General features: G+C 47.5%; 5 protein-coding genes across 5 annotated transcripts; 2 read left to right on the plus strand and 3 right to left on the minus strand.

Annotated features, from left to right (window-relative positions):
• Positions 1-135: 135 nt before the first annotated feature.
• N7473_006036 (uncharacterized protein) lies at positions 136-5,031 on the plus strand (the record flags this gene model as incomplete). The annotated part of the gene is made up of 3 exons (XM_057151976.1): positions 136-172; positions 233-959; positions 1,029-5,031. The coding sequence occupies 3 exons, from the start codon at positions 136-138 to the stop codon at positions 5,029-5,031; spliced, it is 4,767 nt and encodes a 1,588-aa protein (XP_057009781.1).
• A 298-nt stretch (positions 5,032-5,329) lies between these two features.
• N7473_006037 (uncharacterized protein) lies at positions 5,330-7,054 on the minus strand (the record flags this gene model as incomplete). The annotated part of the gene is made up of 4 exons (XM_057151977.1): positions 5,330-5,854; positions 5,919-6,333; positions 6,384-6,464; positions 6,516-7,054. 4 exons carry the CDS (start codon positions 7,052-7,054, stop codon positions 5,330-5,332), a joined length of 1,560 nt encoding a protein of 519 aa, XP_057009782.1.
• Positions 7,055-8,831: 1,777 nt separating this feature from the next.
• Positions 8,832-9,305, plus strand: N7473_006038 (BYS1 domain protein; the record flags this gene model as incomplete). The annotated part of the gene is made up of 1 exon (XM_057151978.1): positions 8,832-9,305. The coding sequence occupies one exon, from the start codon at positions 8,832-8,834 to the stop codon at positions 9,303-9,305; it is 474 nt and encodes a 157-aa protein (XP_057009783.1).
• Positions 9,306-10,412: 1,107 nt separating this feature from the next.
• On the minus strand, positions 10,413-11,342 carry N7473_006039 (uncharacterized protein; the record flags this gene model as incomplete). Its single annotated transcript, XM_057151979.1, has 3 exons — positions 10,413-10,890; positions 10,957-11,060; positions 11,124-11,342. The coding sequence occupies 3 exons, from the start codon at positions 11,340-11,342 to the stop codon at positions 10,413-10,415; spliced, it is 801 nt and encodes a 266-aa protein (XP_057009784.1).
• A 2,593-nt stretch (positions 11,343-13,935) lies between these two features.
• On the minus strand, positions 13,936-14,940 carry N7473_006040 (lactonohydrolase; the record flags this gene model as incomplete). The annotated part of the gene is made up of 2 exons (XM_057151980.1): positions 13,936-14,130; positions 14,602-14,940. 2 exons carry the CDS (start codon positions 14,938-14,940, stop codon positions 13,936-13,938), a joined length of 534 nt encoding a protein of 177 aa, XP_057009785.1.
• Between the last annotated feature and the right edge of the window lie 173 nt (positions 14,941-15,113).

The following is a 15,113-nucleotide window of genomic DNA, read 5'->3' on the forward strand; positions in this document are numbered from 1 at the left end:
TGACGACGTCCAATCACACCAGGGCTGTGCGCAACTGTGCTTTTGGCCCCCACAGGGACTCGTCTTCAGCAACAATCCATCCAACGATGCTCTGAGTAATGTTTCCGGCGCCTTGGTACTAGACTAGCAGTCAAGATGTCTGTCTCCTCTCTGAATGATGACTGGGTCAAGTGTATGTCTTGTTGGCTCGCTGTTGGGTAGTCACTCGTGTTGTGGCTAATCGATCTACCAGGCCGGTCGCCGAGGGAGTTGCAGAGCGACATGCTGACATGGACCACATCAATTTCACGATCTCGCGTGTCTACCGTCGATGGCCTTGGCTTCAGCGAAAACATTGACGTTGAGTCCATGAACAGCCTAGAAAATCTACTCCACACAGTGCAGAAACTGAAGCTGAAACATTTCCGAGCCGAAGACTTGGAGGAAATCCGCGCTGTGGGAAATGGAGAGACGTTCGCCGTGTCAGAATGCAAGTACGAAGGTACTGTAGTCGCTATCAAGCGTATCCGGCTCAGCGAAGAAGGGAAAGGTCTCGAGCGTTCCCACTTTCGAAGACGATTACAATCTGTCCTGCGCGAGATTTTGATTATGTGCCATCCACCGCTCATACACCATCCCAATATTATTGATATCCTAGGCTATGGCTGGGGCGTCGAGAGACAACGCCCATCGCCGTTTATATCGGTCGCATTTGCGTCGAAGGGTACACTGAGGGAATACATGAAGGAGAAAGTACACCCGATTCGAACGAAGTTGATTCTCATGGGCGACGTGGGTGCGGGCTTGATGGCGCTCCACAAATGTGGGATTGTCCACGGAGATTTGAAACTGGATAACATTGTGGTATTCTCATCATTGGATCGCCCGTGCATGTCCATTGCGAAGGTGTCCGACTTTGGACATTCCATTATCGTAGGATCTGCTTCTGGGAAAAAGATGCAGTATTTTGGGACGACATTGTGAGCATACAGGCATACAGGCATTCTTGCAATCTTGAGATCTTGATTGAAGCTAACAACACCAAATAGATATAATGCACCGGAAGTTGCCGAGCAGAAGGACCAGCCCATTCCAATCGAGCAACTTCACAAATGCGACATCTGGGCATTTGGCCTATGTGCATGGGAGATATTGGCAGATGGACAGCTTTATTTCCAGCGCAGCTGGCGCAGGAACCCCCTCTACGAACGTTCCACTTCCCTGTCCACATCATTGACATCGCCGACCGGCTCAGAAGCTCATGATGAGTTTTCCATTGACGAGGACGATCAGCATGTCTTTGGTTACTTTGACCTGTCTCATCTCAAGGCTCTAGCGATAGAGTTTGTGTACAACATGAAAATACCGGGCATTGGCTTTGAGAAAGGATTCTTACGTCCCTTGATGGATCGTACTCTCCAAAGGGATCCAGCGCAAAGGATCTCCGACCTAAGTCGTCTCCCGATTATTGTTTCATGGCATAAGACGCCCGGTGGACACTCGCTTCAGTCAAAGCTTGCAACATATGCCATGTCGGGAGATGTTAGATATTCAATCTTCAGTAGGGAAAGCGGACCATATATCATTTGGGAGCAGCAGCAGCAACTCTTGCAGGACTTCGAAATTGTGGCTCAAGGGTCGAACTCAGTTAAGGACGACGGTTCCATCGCATTTCAAACCATGCTTTGCTATATCAACGCTTTTGGAACATCCCAGGATCTGGATAAGGCCACTGTGTTTCTTCGAATAGCCGAGGATACCGGTCATTTAGTCGCTCGCATACTGGGGCCTCGCATACTTAACGGCTTCAATAGGGACTCTACCGAGGTACAGCCATATAGTGAATGCCTTGCCTGGGGGCTTCACATTACCCAGAAACCTGAATTGATCACCTCTTTGGTTGTGCATGACGGAGAGTCGGTTACCAAATTCACCAATTATTCTGGATTTCGCGAAGCCTTCTCGGAGGAAAGACTCGAATCATCGAAGAATGACAAAGATGGGGCTCTTGGTGCTTTTGTCACTTTAAATGAGTCCACTCTACAGCACAGCTTGCTGGATATTGCCCTCCAGCAAGGTGATGTTGAGTTTGTGGAGAGATTGTTGCCGCTTGTAGACCTGTCGATTGAAGCCTCCAAACTGGACCCTTATCTTGTGTCGGCAGCTTCCCGAGGCCACGACAGCATAGTTATCTCCATTTTGAAAGCTGGTGCTAAAATTTCTTTGATGAATACAGCTTCATCGCTTCTTCATTGGCTTTTCTGTCTGAGTGAGACCACTCTCCGTGCAATTCAGTCGTTCTTGAAAAACCAGTCTCGCAACGTGAATTTCAAATCGGCTTTGAATCATGCGACTACTGAAAGCATCAGTCTCCATCCTCAATGGCCATTTCAGGTTCATGGAACACCTCTTGCTGTCGCAATTGCGTCTGGGAGCATGCCTGTGGTTATGTTTCTCCTTGATCTGGGTGCAGATCCCCTAGCTCCTGCCTTTGAAATCGACGACGACAATATAGGCCGCAGTCTTACGGCAATTCATCTTGCGGTCAAGTATCATCGCCCCGATATTATTCAGCTGCTTTGGAAAGCAGCATTCGGGGAGACAAAACCTGCGACGGGCACTCATGGACTTCTCGCCACTGCCTTAGGATCATTTCCAATTGCCTGCTCTCTGAGCCTGTTGACAAATGCTGAGCGACTTGCTATTCATGGTTGCATGTACAAGCAGAGGCTGCGCGAGACAATCAAACTTCTATCGTTGGACTTTCTCCTCCAGAACTCTCCTGAAGGCAGGAATTCGATCACGCAGGCCATTGATCTCGAAGATGTTGACACCGTTGAGCTACTACTCGAGCAAAGTCCTTCCCTGGCAAGCAGAAGGCTATTCCAGCCTGATAACAACACCATGTTTACGTATCCGTTTCATTTCGCCGTGCAGATTGCCTCCTGCCGCGATACCAGAGAGTCTGAGCAGATTGTGGAGTCTATTCTCAAGCTCGATCCAGCAGCTATCAATCGACCTGATAGTGCGGCAATCAAGCCACTGCACATTGCGGCGATGGGAACCTCAAACCGAATGACCAAGTTTCTTCTGGACCGTCATGCCTCTTGCCATGAATTAGATGGAAGAGGGCGCACTCCTCTTCACTTTTGCCGGGCTTTGGTTAACGCCAAGACCTTGATGCTTGGAGGCGTGAACATCAACCACAGGGATGACTTTTTGTTTTCTCCCGTACACGCCGCAGCATCTCAGGGGGCAGATGAAGTTTTGAAGGCGTTGATCGACGCCGGAGCTGACTTGAGTCTGGCGAACAACGAAATCGGAACGCCGCTCCATTGTGCTGTTCAACGGAAGTCGCGCGCAACCATAGAACTTCTCTTGGGGGCTGGAGTTGATGTAAAGGCGAGAAACCGTCGTGGTCGGACTCCACTTCATCTAGCAATGGACATTGGGCGCTCTGATTTGGTCTCGTTGTTGTTCCAGGCAGGTGCGGACCCTTTCGTCGAGGACAAACAAGGCTATTCTCCATTCAGCATGTCCCTTGTTTGGGAGAATCCCAGTATCTTCAACATGTTCAAGCTCCCGAACCACTTTGTCGTCGAAAGACTGCATATCAATGCATTGATATTTGCTGCTGCCAAGGGGGAAACCGCGGTCTTTCGGCAATACTTGGACAGATTACCCGACCCAAGCCGCAATCTTGATTGCGTAACATTGCCGAAGCTTTATATCACTGCCATCAATGTGGCCGCAGGAGCCTGCAGAGTGGACCTGGTGGAAATGTTGCTCGGACATGGCTTCAGCGTTGACACTCTCGATGAGAAAAAGAACACTCCTCTTCTACGAGCTTGTCAGGCAGGACGTACTGAAGTCGAATTCTTTTCATACAACCGGACACACATGTGTGAGACACTTATCCAGCACGGAGCGGATACTTTGGCCCGGAACGATCGGGGACTGACACCGTTCCTCGTTGCTCAAACTCATGCCGACTATCCTCTGATGACTCTGCTCTTATCGCAACACCAAGGTGATCTATCAACCAGAATTTCACGCGTACTGAAATCAATCAAGGAACCTGAGATAGATGATGAGTATCGAAGGTCATCAAGAGCGCTCATTGGTGGCGAAATCATCGAACCCCAGTTACTCAGGGATGCAGCCCAGAAAGACGAATGGGAATTCGTCATGACCTGTGTCGCCGGTCATTTTGTCAATAAAGAAGATTTGAAAAGTATTTTTCCGACAAAGAAATTCGTAAAGCCTAGTGTTGATACTCTGGATATGCTGCGCTATCACTCGGTCAAAATGGACCGGGAGATGGTTCAGTATCTCGCATCAGGTGCCGAGGAGAGCTCCCCTGAATCCCGACGCAGTGCTCGCAATGTTGGTCGTCGCAATGTGGAAATTGAATTTGGCGAATCAAGTCTGAACGAGCTCCTTTGGCCGGAAGAGACGAAAAAGGTGATAGACGAATCATTGGAGAAATCACAGAGTGATTACCTTCATGCTCTTCATGCGTTGGAGGATCTTCAACAGCAAGAGGAACGCTTCTGTACCAAGCTACAGGAATATTTCAGCCAAATCATCCACAAGGCACAGGAGCCCACCAAACAAGGCGAAGACATGACATGGTTCAGAGTATTTGAACAGGATCTTACCTTTGAAGCCCAAGATACATTCGTACATCGGCTACGAACAATTATAAAGCATACGAAGGCAATGGAAGAACTTGCACCAACACCTGACCGAGCAAAACCTTGGACGGAGCTCCATGATCGGGCACAGAGACTTGAAATGTGGAAGGGAATGGTTGATGCGACACTACACCAGGCCAAGGACATCACAAAGTGTTTCTATAAACTCTCCGACCCTGAAGCTGATGGAATAGGCGATGATGAGAGCGATGCGGCCCATCTTGACACATATGATTCTAATCGGATAGCTTTGCGGCTTGACCCCGAGTCCTACATTGAAAGCTCTACCAATGCGTTGATGGAGATGAACCAGAACATGCTTCTATTTGAGACATACCGGCCCGCGCTTTCATAAGCCTACAATCTGAATTCCAATGTTGCTGAGAGGATACATGGAACAGGAAGAAATGGCATCCCCATGACCTCGGTCCTGGAGCATGTATCTAGATGAAGCTGGTTGCACCTTATGGATTATAAAAAGAACTTCGAGGCGGGCACCGCACGATTTGATGAAGCGAAAAAATATCCAACGATCGATGAGGTCATGCTAGTTACCAGAGAAGCGAAGGGAGAAGCTGGTATGAACAACTTCAATCTAGCTTCAATTGCTTCTTATCACCTGAGTGCCCCAGAAAGCCATCCACTAGAGCCCGTCATGAGCTGGCACAGCCATCATCAATACTCTTCGACGAAACAAGCTGCATGACCTTGTTCTGATCGGCAAATAATAGCATATTAGAGGAGCCTTGCTGGAACTGAGGCCACGCGAAAAAGCTGGTATTCGTGGGATTTTCAGCAACGCCATCGCCAATTGCAACTCGCACAGGCCCTCGAGAGGGATCTTCGGCGAAGCTGAGCCACAAAGCCTCCATCGCGTAGCTCACATTCCACTCGAAGCTGGTCGAAGGGCCTCCATATTCAGAGTGGGTACCGAACAGCAGCGGGAGCTCGGCACTGTGATAGGCGCCAAACCAAGGCAGAGGCGAAACATTAGAGAAGTTACCAGCGTACTGATATTGGTAGGTTGAGAGACCCCCAGCATTGCGGTTCTTCACTTCTGCAACAACAGGACAGCTAATGATTTTTGTCGCCTTGTCTAGCGCTGCTTGTCCAGGTCCGTTGGGAGTAAATGAGACGAAGCCAGCTCCTTCGTTAGTATTGCTACCTATTATCAGTGGCTTCAGGATTTGTTAATTTGGGTTTCTTTCTCTTTCTAGTCGCCTTGAGGGACAACAAACTCACAATTTTAGCAATTTTCCCCTCGAGCACTCTCTGAGTCCAATTGGTGAACGCGGTCTTATCGTCAACGACGGGTTTGAATGAGATGGAGGGACTCGTATTATTGCCAGAATACCAGGATAATGCATTCTCCAGATCCTGAGCTGGCACTTTCCTGACACATGCGATCACATCAGCAGGTCCCAGATTTTTACACCCGACCAGTCCCGCTAGAGATGTGAAGTTTGTCTGCGCTGAATCACTTCCCCCAACAATACCAGGGCCGCCCGAGTCTGCGATGAGACCTGCCACGATCGGATTCTCGGGGTACCCGTATGGGTAAACAGTGACGCTTCCTGCACCAGCAGACTGGCCCCACAAAATGATTCTGTCCGGGTCGCCGCCAAAGTTTGCTATATTATCATGTACCCACTCAACACTGATAACCGTCAGTGTTGTGATGATGGAAATTGATTCGGGGTGCCATACGCCAGTCTTTGATCCAAGAACCCCAGATTCTGGTCAGCGAGACCATTTGCATTTGGGAAGCCGAAGACATTCACTCGGTAGCTAGTCACGATCTGTCAGAAATTTCCCTCATTTTATTTTTTCACAACTCACTTCATGATGACAACTATATGAGATTGTGTTCGCTGAACCCATTGATCGGGAATCTTGTACAGTGAAGCTTGACCACCGCTCGTAAAGCCTCCGCCTGGAATGTAGAGCAGGACAGGCAACGGTCGCTGCTGTGACTGGATATGCTCAAGTCTGGGTGCCCATATGGAGAGATAAAGACAGTCCTCAGAATTACCGCCACTGATCAAGAAGCCCTTCTCATATGTGGTGTAGATAGTGGAGCTATTAGTATTGAATTGTTGCATGCAAGAGTTAGGAAGCTTGAACGCTTTGACAGCGCCATTTGGCTTCTTTTTCTCTGGTTTAGCAAATCGAAGATTGTTGATCGGTGGCTCAGCGAATGGGACACCTAGGAATTGGCGAACATTAGGCGCGGTGCGATTGACGAAGCCATGAATAGGGCCAGACGATGTTTCGACGAGGAGCCCAGAGCTTTGTGTGCCTGGTCCGTGGGAGGAAGGGGCTGCGAATACTTCAAGTGTGCAAAATGCTGCTAAAACTGAAATTGCAAAGATTCTCATCTTGACTTCGAGTCAAACCCCCGTTGGAGAGATGGGAGGCTTTCTGATAACATTGTTTGTTTCTGCGGCCAAATCCTTGCTTTTAAGTCGTTTGAAGCTTGTTTCTTCACCCTTAGGTAGCGGCAGAACGCTTTTGCATGTTCTTCAGAACGTAGAAGAAAAATAAACTAGTGTCTTTCCCCTTCGAGTCATGCTATTAGTCTGCTGGATGCGGGGGACATATTTGTTCAATTGGGGAAAGCGATATGCCGCGCCACTTCCTGACCCTTATAATTAAGTGCGAATTCATCAATGAGAATTGGTAAGCAACTTGAGAGATATTGCGGGGTAATGCAGGGATCCGCGAAAGCACCAAGCCCAATACTGGACTAATAACTCACCTTCTATGATTGGTGGAACCCAATCTATGCTATTCCCGAAATATATTGCTTAAGAGAAAAACAGGGGGTGGAATAGCACTTGGCCGGATTGCCTCGGTTGTTACAGTGTGCTACGGAGTTGAAAGACGGAACTGCCGATGAATTTCTGATACTATAAACTTGTTCGAATCTCATCATTGCGGGGAAGGCTCTGTGGGGCACATCACCATCTGCTATCGAAGTGATATTTGTGTGCGGTAAGACTGTATCTTTTCTGAAAATTCTCTAAGGTAGCAGTAGTTTCCCCGACTCTGGATTCTGTTGCAGCTTATAGACTGGTGGCGTGTCCTGGCGGATGATATCTAGTCTACGGACCATTTCTTCTCATAGTCCTGCGGCTAACGAAGTCCGTTTAATAGCGGCCATACTCGTTTGGAAGGCGAATTAAAAGGACGATTCCTCGACCTTCTAGTGCATTCATTCTGTAGATGATCGGCAGGTGTCAAGATGAATTAAATCACACTGGCAGGCTACTGAGCAGGAACGGACTAAGCCGACAATAAAGGCTAAGAAGTAAAGACCAATTTCTTGATTCTCGCTACTAAAACCGTATCCGGGAGGAAAACTTCTGGAGGCAGAGTGAGACAACTTGGGATTGTTCTTCGCTATGTTTGCTATAGGCGATATTCTTTCTTATCCGACTCCTTCCGCACTCGAATCCGCTCTATGCTTCAAAAAGCTGCTCACTGGTGCCTGATCTCGTATCACAGGATCATCATATGACTGTCAGAGTATGTCGCGTTGACCTCAGCATCATCACATCGTACCAGCTCAGTAGGTGAGACACTACCAACCACATCTTGCCCCGAGTTCTGGCGGTGACCTGAATGACCTTCCCGACCGTAAGAAACGTCTCGAGCTATGCATGTTGTACCTTGGATGTAACTGTGTCTCAGGGACTCCCCATTTCCCCCGCTAAAGCGGATGTGGCACTACGGCGTGGCACAGCCCTGCAGAGTTCCCGGAGTCCGAGCTCAGAGACATGTTGCTGTTTCCGGCCTCAGTTCGACCAATGCTAGCATCGCGAACACTCGGTCTTAGTTATCTACCTATTTTGGCAATGAGGGGTTTGCGAGACTCATCGTAATGCGGTGATTGTCCTATGGTGGCCTTACCAGCGGTCTGACTCGCTGCTTCATCGCCTTTGTCTCAGAAAGGTCGGAAGTCGGGTGGAATGATGATGGATTTGCTTGAAATTTATGACAGGATGATAGGCAGAGCTCGTATAAAATCCTTGGCAATTACTTGCCAGAAAGCTATAAAAACTCCGTCTTTTCATCCAGTCCAAGCAAATATCATCCAACATCATCTACTCAATCAAAGATCTCTCTATATTTCTCTTAAAACCATCATTCACTATGCGATTCACCACAGCTGCCATCACTGCCGTTGCGGCTCTGGCTCCTCTTGCCAGCGCTGTCGGTAATGCGAAGGTTGTCAACAAGTGCGGTTTCCCCGTCTATGTCTGGTCCGTTGGTGGCTCCGTTAGCCAACAGAACACTGTCGCTTCTGGCGGTACCTATTCTGAGGTCTTGCACCATGACCCTGCCTCTGGTGGCATTGCCATCAAGCTCACTACTGTCGAGAATGGCTTGTACAATGGAAGCCCCCAGACCAACTTTGCCTACACCCTCGACGGCCAGCAAGTCTGGTACGACTTGTCGGACGTGTTCGGTGACCCCTTCTCCAACCACGCAATCGGCGTCAAGGCATCGGCGAGCTGCCCCAGCATCTGCTGGCCATCAGGTGTTGCTACCAGTGGCGGCAGCCAAGTCAAAGTTTGCGATGCCAACTCTGATGTCACACTGACTCTATGCTCGGGAACTTGCTAGAGTAATAATTTGGGGTCCAGATGTGTCGTAGGGATCGGTGTTGAGTGTTGATAGGACGGGGAGAGCTATGAATTTGTAGATAATGTGTGATGCAAATATGATTGACGATCTCTTGATACTCTTCATAACAAAAAAACGTAAAAAATGCCCACGGAGTTACAGTATTACAGTACTGATATTGAGTAAAAGCTAGAGACAAACCTGATACTATCGATTTTTCCCACGTAAAATTCGATGATTGGTTTCTAGCCCATTCAGGAGAGAAGGCAGATCGGGCATTTAGCACTAGTCATGCCTATACTTCACTATCTGAACAGAAGATTGGGTGAATAGACATATCTAAAATTTGGATTCTCCTTGTCCGTCGTGTCGCTGAATGCTGACAAGTCTGCATCCACGCCAGGCTCCTCTCCATGAACACCGCCAGTACTGGTTTGAAGATCATCCCGTCTTTGATTTTCTCGCTTCAGCAGAATCCACAAAAACGCGACAACAACAACTTCCAGAAGATGCGAAACGATCATGCTCCAGGTACCAAGGGAGTACTCTGGAGCCTGTCTAGACTTTAGAAGAAGTGCCCAGCAAGATTTCCGACACAATATCCGACAAAGAGGCAAGCATTGCTTGTGACTTTCTTCGTGTGTCCGGCGATGTTGGCGGTCGTCAAGGAGAGGAGCATTACGAACGAGGCATTGTAAGATACAGTTAACTGAGATCAATGTTAGCATTTAATCCGCCCATTCCCGGGGTTTGAAGTGGCCATTACATAGTAGCAAATAAGTCGTCCCACTTTGGCGCTCCTGGGTACAAATCGCAGACCAAATGCTGCAGCGATATTGGGAATATCAGTATCATCAGACATCTGCTGTTAGGCAGCATCTTGTCATTAATCCAAACGCAAAACAGAATAACGAGAGCAATGAAAACTCCGTAAGGAATTTGCAAGAGCGTCGTTCCCACTATGAATTTCAGTACCTGACCTCAATTTGAAGGCATCAAGAGGAGGAGAATTTTACAGGCCGTGTACCCGAAGCCTTTCACAATCAATTTGCCGAAATTAGGGATACCTCCATTCACGATCGCCTGAAGGGGTGCAATCAAGAAGAATCACAACACCTTGAGGTCTGCGAAAGCCTCAATCGATTGATAGCGCTTGAAATTCCTGTTCTCGATTCCAATCTGATTTTCGCGCAGTCGTTCAACTGCCGATTTCCTCTGCTCTATGCTCAAAAATGGAGCCGAGACTGGAGAATCGGGCAAAATGATGAACATGATAATGCCCCAAGAAACGCAAAAAGCCCCGATGATGGATTCGTACTGCCAACTTGGTAATGACCGTTTAATTTGGCCGATTGCATAACCCAGTAGACTTCCACCCACAATTCCAAAGCCCAGGGAAGAGTACCACAAGCCGATCTTGATGGGCTGTTCGCGTCTTGTGTACCACATTCCAGTGATCAACATGAAGGCTGGATCACCGCAAGCTTCTGCAGCACCACTCAGTCCTCGAAGAACAGCCAATGTCGTGAAATTCTTCGCTAATGCATGAAGCGCAAGAAGAATTCCCCAAAGAATAATGTTCATACTAAGATATTTTGCAGTTGGAAATCGCTGCATTAAAAGATTGGTTGGAAGTTGTCAAGCGAGAAACCCGTAATAGAAGATTGATGATAGCCAGCTGTGCTGGGTTCCGACGAGATTTAGGTCCTTGTTGACTCCAAAGATGGCGGCATAGGAGAGTGTTGTTTTGTCAATCTTCGCTTCGGGTTAGGTATGGTAGTACTGGCTTCTCAGGTTTCATTTGGACAATGATCTTACATAGAAAAAGATATAGTAGACGGATGGGCTTGGAAGTATCATCAAGTCAATCTTCCGAACGAGGCGCTTTTCCTCAGCAGGGTCCACAAAGGAATGGAGCTCCTTTGGGTCATTGAAGAGCGCCAGTGCGGCATCTCCAGTTTTGTTGTCCGTGATTCCGGGGTTTTCTGTATCCTCAATGTGATCGACTGGAGGTTTAGAGTCATTTTTCCGTGCCATTTTGATAGTCCAGAGTAGCACGGCTAGAATAGATAAGTAACACAGAGTTTATCGGCTGGATTTGAGATTATAGGTTTCGTAAAGTGGAAGCGGACAGACAAGGGTTCAGCCTTATATTCTTGCTCTCCGCCAAAAGTATACTCTGGGGTAGGCTCACTTAGCCTTGTATCTTCCTCCAGGAAAAGTATCCGAGTCTTGCATACCCGAGATGCAGCTGGGAAGCACCAGTGGTATTTGCGACCGCGACGGAATACTTTACAGAATCGTACGATCAGCATAAATTTCAGGAAGGGTACATAGTCCATCCATTATCTACCTGATCTACTCATTTTTCTGACATATTCAGAGTCCGATCTTTTCAAGCTGCAGATAGACAACTCCAGGACGAAAAAGGTCCCATCAGATTGGAAAGCGTTCAGGCTCGACTTGGACAGTGTCTTTTCTTGCTGACTTGTTCGCGAATCAATCATTGTTGGTGCCTATTTGGAATCACCTCACATCTTATCATCGCGCTAGGGCTTCATCGAAAGGGCTTGAAACAATCCAAGGCGGTCGAATGTATAGCAGGTCGACTCGAGGAGGAGAGCAGAAAGGGGCTATTTTGGTGTGCGTACAACTTGGACAAATATCTCAGTGCTATGTTGGTCCGACCATCAGTATTTCATGATGATGAAATAGACCAGGTACTTATTCTCGGCATGACACAAACCAAGTGTATTGAGGGATCTGACAATAAATGAAGGAATTCCCGTCATTGATCGACGACGCAGACTTACCCAGCAGTCTAGATACTCAAAGCGCAGACGCAGACCCGAAATGCCAGGTCATGATCGCTCCAGTATTGCACTTCAAGTACGAGTAAAGCCAAATATTTCCTTGGACATGCTCTGACTGTTTATAGGCTGGTACGGATTGTCAGCGGAGTGCTTCATAGCCTATATGGGACACATAATCCAACAGAAGCACCAAGAGTTTTACTTGAGAAACAATTCAATAATGATCTCCAAGAATGGCGATGCCAGATAGCCCCTTTCCTCGATGCGTCTCAGGTTGAACTCAAATTCCTTCTTCCTATGTTCGAGCGTCAAAGTAATATGCTGAGTCTTGCATATGCCCATGCCGTCATCCTTATCAATCGAGGTTGGGTTTTATCCGAATTGAAATATTCGTATCTGGGACCAGGTGAGGATATGCGGTCGGATGTTAGCGCCTGTCTTTCTGCTGCGCTTTCCATCCTTCACACGATTAATCGAATGTTCCAAGCAAACGGGATATTCCCGGCTTATTGGGTACGTCTTCATTTTAATACTTCCTCTTATCTCTATCAAACACTTACTTGAATATGCATTGAAAGTTCACTCAATACCAAGGCTTCTGTGCTATCGTCATAATCTACACCTACACCATCCGTGCATGGTCAGAGGATAACGAGTTCTGTCTCAAACATTTCCGAGCGGCCGAGCGCTGTCAGTCTCAGATTGCATCGATTGCACAATAGGGCTCCCTAGCTCATCGATACTTCGTCATCATGGAGGAGTTCCGCTCAGAAGTACGGGCTCACATAAAAATTGATACTGATCAATGGACTGAAACAATCCTTACTCCGCAGCCTCCATGCAAACTGCCCCAATTTCAGGCATTGACGGATGATGAACTGTCTATGGCGATGAATGGGTTCTTAGCCGGGGGTATCTCTCGTTGATTTGACCTAGATAGTTGCATAGGGTCCGGATATCTACAAAGTTAGATTTTGGTTCATTCAGTAGAACAGCAGATTTCCGCCGGCCATTTTCGTTAATGCTATAAATTCAATTTCCATCATCAAGCATTGAGCTCAGCCCGAAAACATGTATCATCGCCTATCCTGGTTGTCTTATCCACGCTTCGCAAGTGGCTTTCCGTTATCACAGATCTATACTCTCGCGACGCCCCCGAGACACTAAAGCAGCGATATCACAAGCCCTAGACTTTATAGCAAAGACAAATGTAAACTCACCAACACCCAAAGATCTTGAAGCTTTTCACCTGTAAAAATTAGGTTTGTTACGGTAAAGTTGGTCTGAATTTTGCCCAGTAAATTCCCCAAAGGGTCGATGACATCAACCCCTTTTGCCGATGCCGTCCACAAATTACCTGAAGTATCAACCTTGAGTCCGTCCGGGTCACGCTGGTCATTAATAAAGAACGTGCGATTATTTGTGAGCGTGCCCGTCTTCAGGTCAGGGGTATATGCGTACAAAGTCCGAAGCCCGGTAGGGTGGCAAGTCAGCGGTTTTCCCGAGTTCACACCCGTATCACTAACATAGATTGTAGATCAGTTGGGACTCGAGACAATTCCATTTGGCTCTGAGATGGTTTCGTCAAGCAATTTACTGGACCCGGACGTAGTGTTGAAGAACCACACTCCGGCTGTCAACTGTGGTGGGGAGGGATTGAATCCGCCGAGATACCCAAACCAGGGATCTGTCCACCAGATATTTCCATTGGGATCAAAAATTATATCGTCTGGGCTATTGAGTGAAACTCCACGATAGTTGTTGAGAATTGTTTTAGCTTCGTTGGTATTTGGGTTGTAGGTGACGATGGACGCTTTCTATCCTCCGCCGCCTGGGCAGGTGAAGTATACCAGACCTTTGTGATACGATCCTCCAGCGGGTGACCAAATGGGAGGAGAAGCGTTGAATTTTGATAGAATTGGTGTTTTTACACTCAGATCTAGACGGTACTGCCAGAATTTGTTGATCTCTGTAAAGACAACCCACTTCTTGTCGGGAATCCAGACAGGGCCCTTTATTTTGTCAGTTGTAGGTCATGCATTATATAAAGGGTCGGGTTAATGGCACTACATGAACGTTACTCGCACTACATACTAAACCTTTTTGGGTCAGTACCCGCCTTGGCAACTTTTCACCACCAAAAAGGTACATCCGACACCTAAAAACAATAACTCCGGTCTACCAAGGCTTCTGTCTAGATATTTCTATGAATAATAAGCCCTTTTTGCGGTCGCTCTTAGGGTCAGTATTTACTTCGAGCACGTTACTATATGTTTACCTATTATTCGATAATTATTATGGCTATTTATCATAAGAACCAGAGGAATATGACTACACATAAAGATAGGGATATTTCTGTAGGTCTTAAATGTACCTTTTGGTGGTGGGGGCGGACGTTAACCGAAAAGGGCCTAGTTTGTAGTGCGAGTAACGTTCATGTAGTGCCATTAACCTGACCCTATATAAATATGGTCTGAACTCACCTCATGGGTGATATCCTCCACTGAAAAGAAGAACTCGTAGCTGGCATTATCCCCAACAAGTGAAAGGAAGCTTTCGTCAAAGGAAAGGAAGTGATAATCATTCAACCTATCGAAACCGGGCACGCTGGTAGCATTTGTGTCACCATAGGTCGAAGCAGCACCGCCATCTGTCCGGTTAAAGGGCAGACGCAGCACTGCTTCGTAGTGATGGATGCATGCCACTCCGGGGGCGCAATCCAAATTTGCGATGGTATCTTTCACTCTGGCCTGAGTGCCAGACGCGTGGAGCCACGTTGCAATGAGGTAGAAGTGAGGGAAAACATAGTTGGATGACCACATCATAGCTAGGATTTCTTGCCTTGGAAACAATCGCGAGAAAATATCTTTGGTTTCCTCAAGCTCAAATGCTGATATGGAGTGGTTTATAGTCCTGCGCCCTTGTCGCCTTCCTCTTTAGTAGCACCGGATGGAAACGTATCCACGGAAAAGTAGCCTAGTCACAACAAAGTGTG

This window comes from Penicillium subrubescens (assembly GCF_028828155.1).
Source record: "Penicillium subrubescens strain IBT 31985 chromosome Unknown utg000004l_segment0_segment0, whole genome shotgun sequence".
NCBI lineage: Eukaryota > Fungi > Ascomycota > Eurotiomycetes > Eurotiales > Aspergillaceae > Penicillium > Penicillium subrubescens.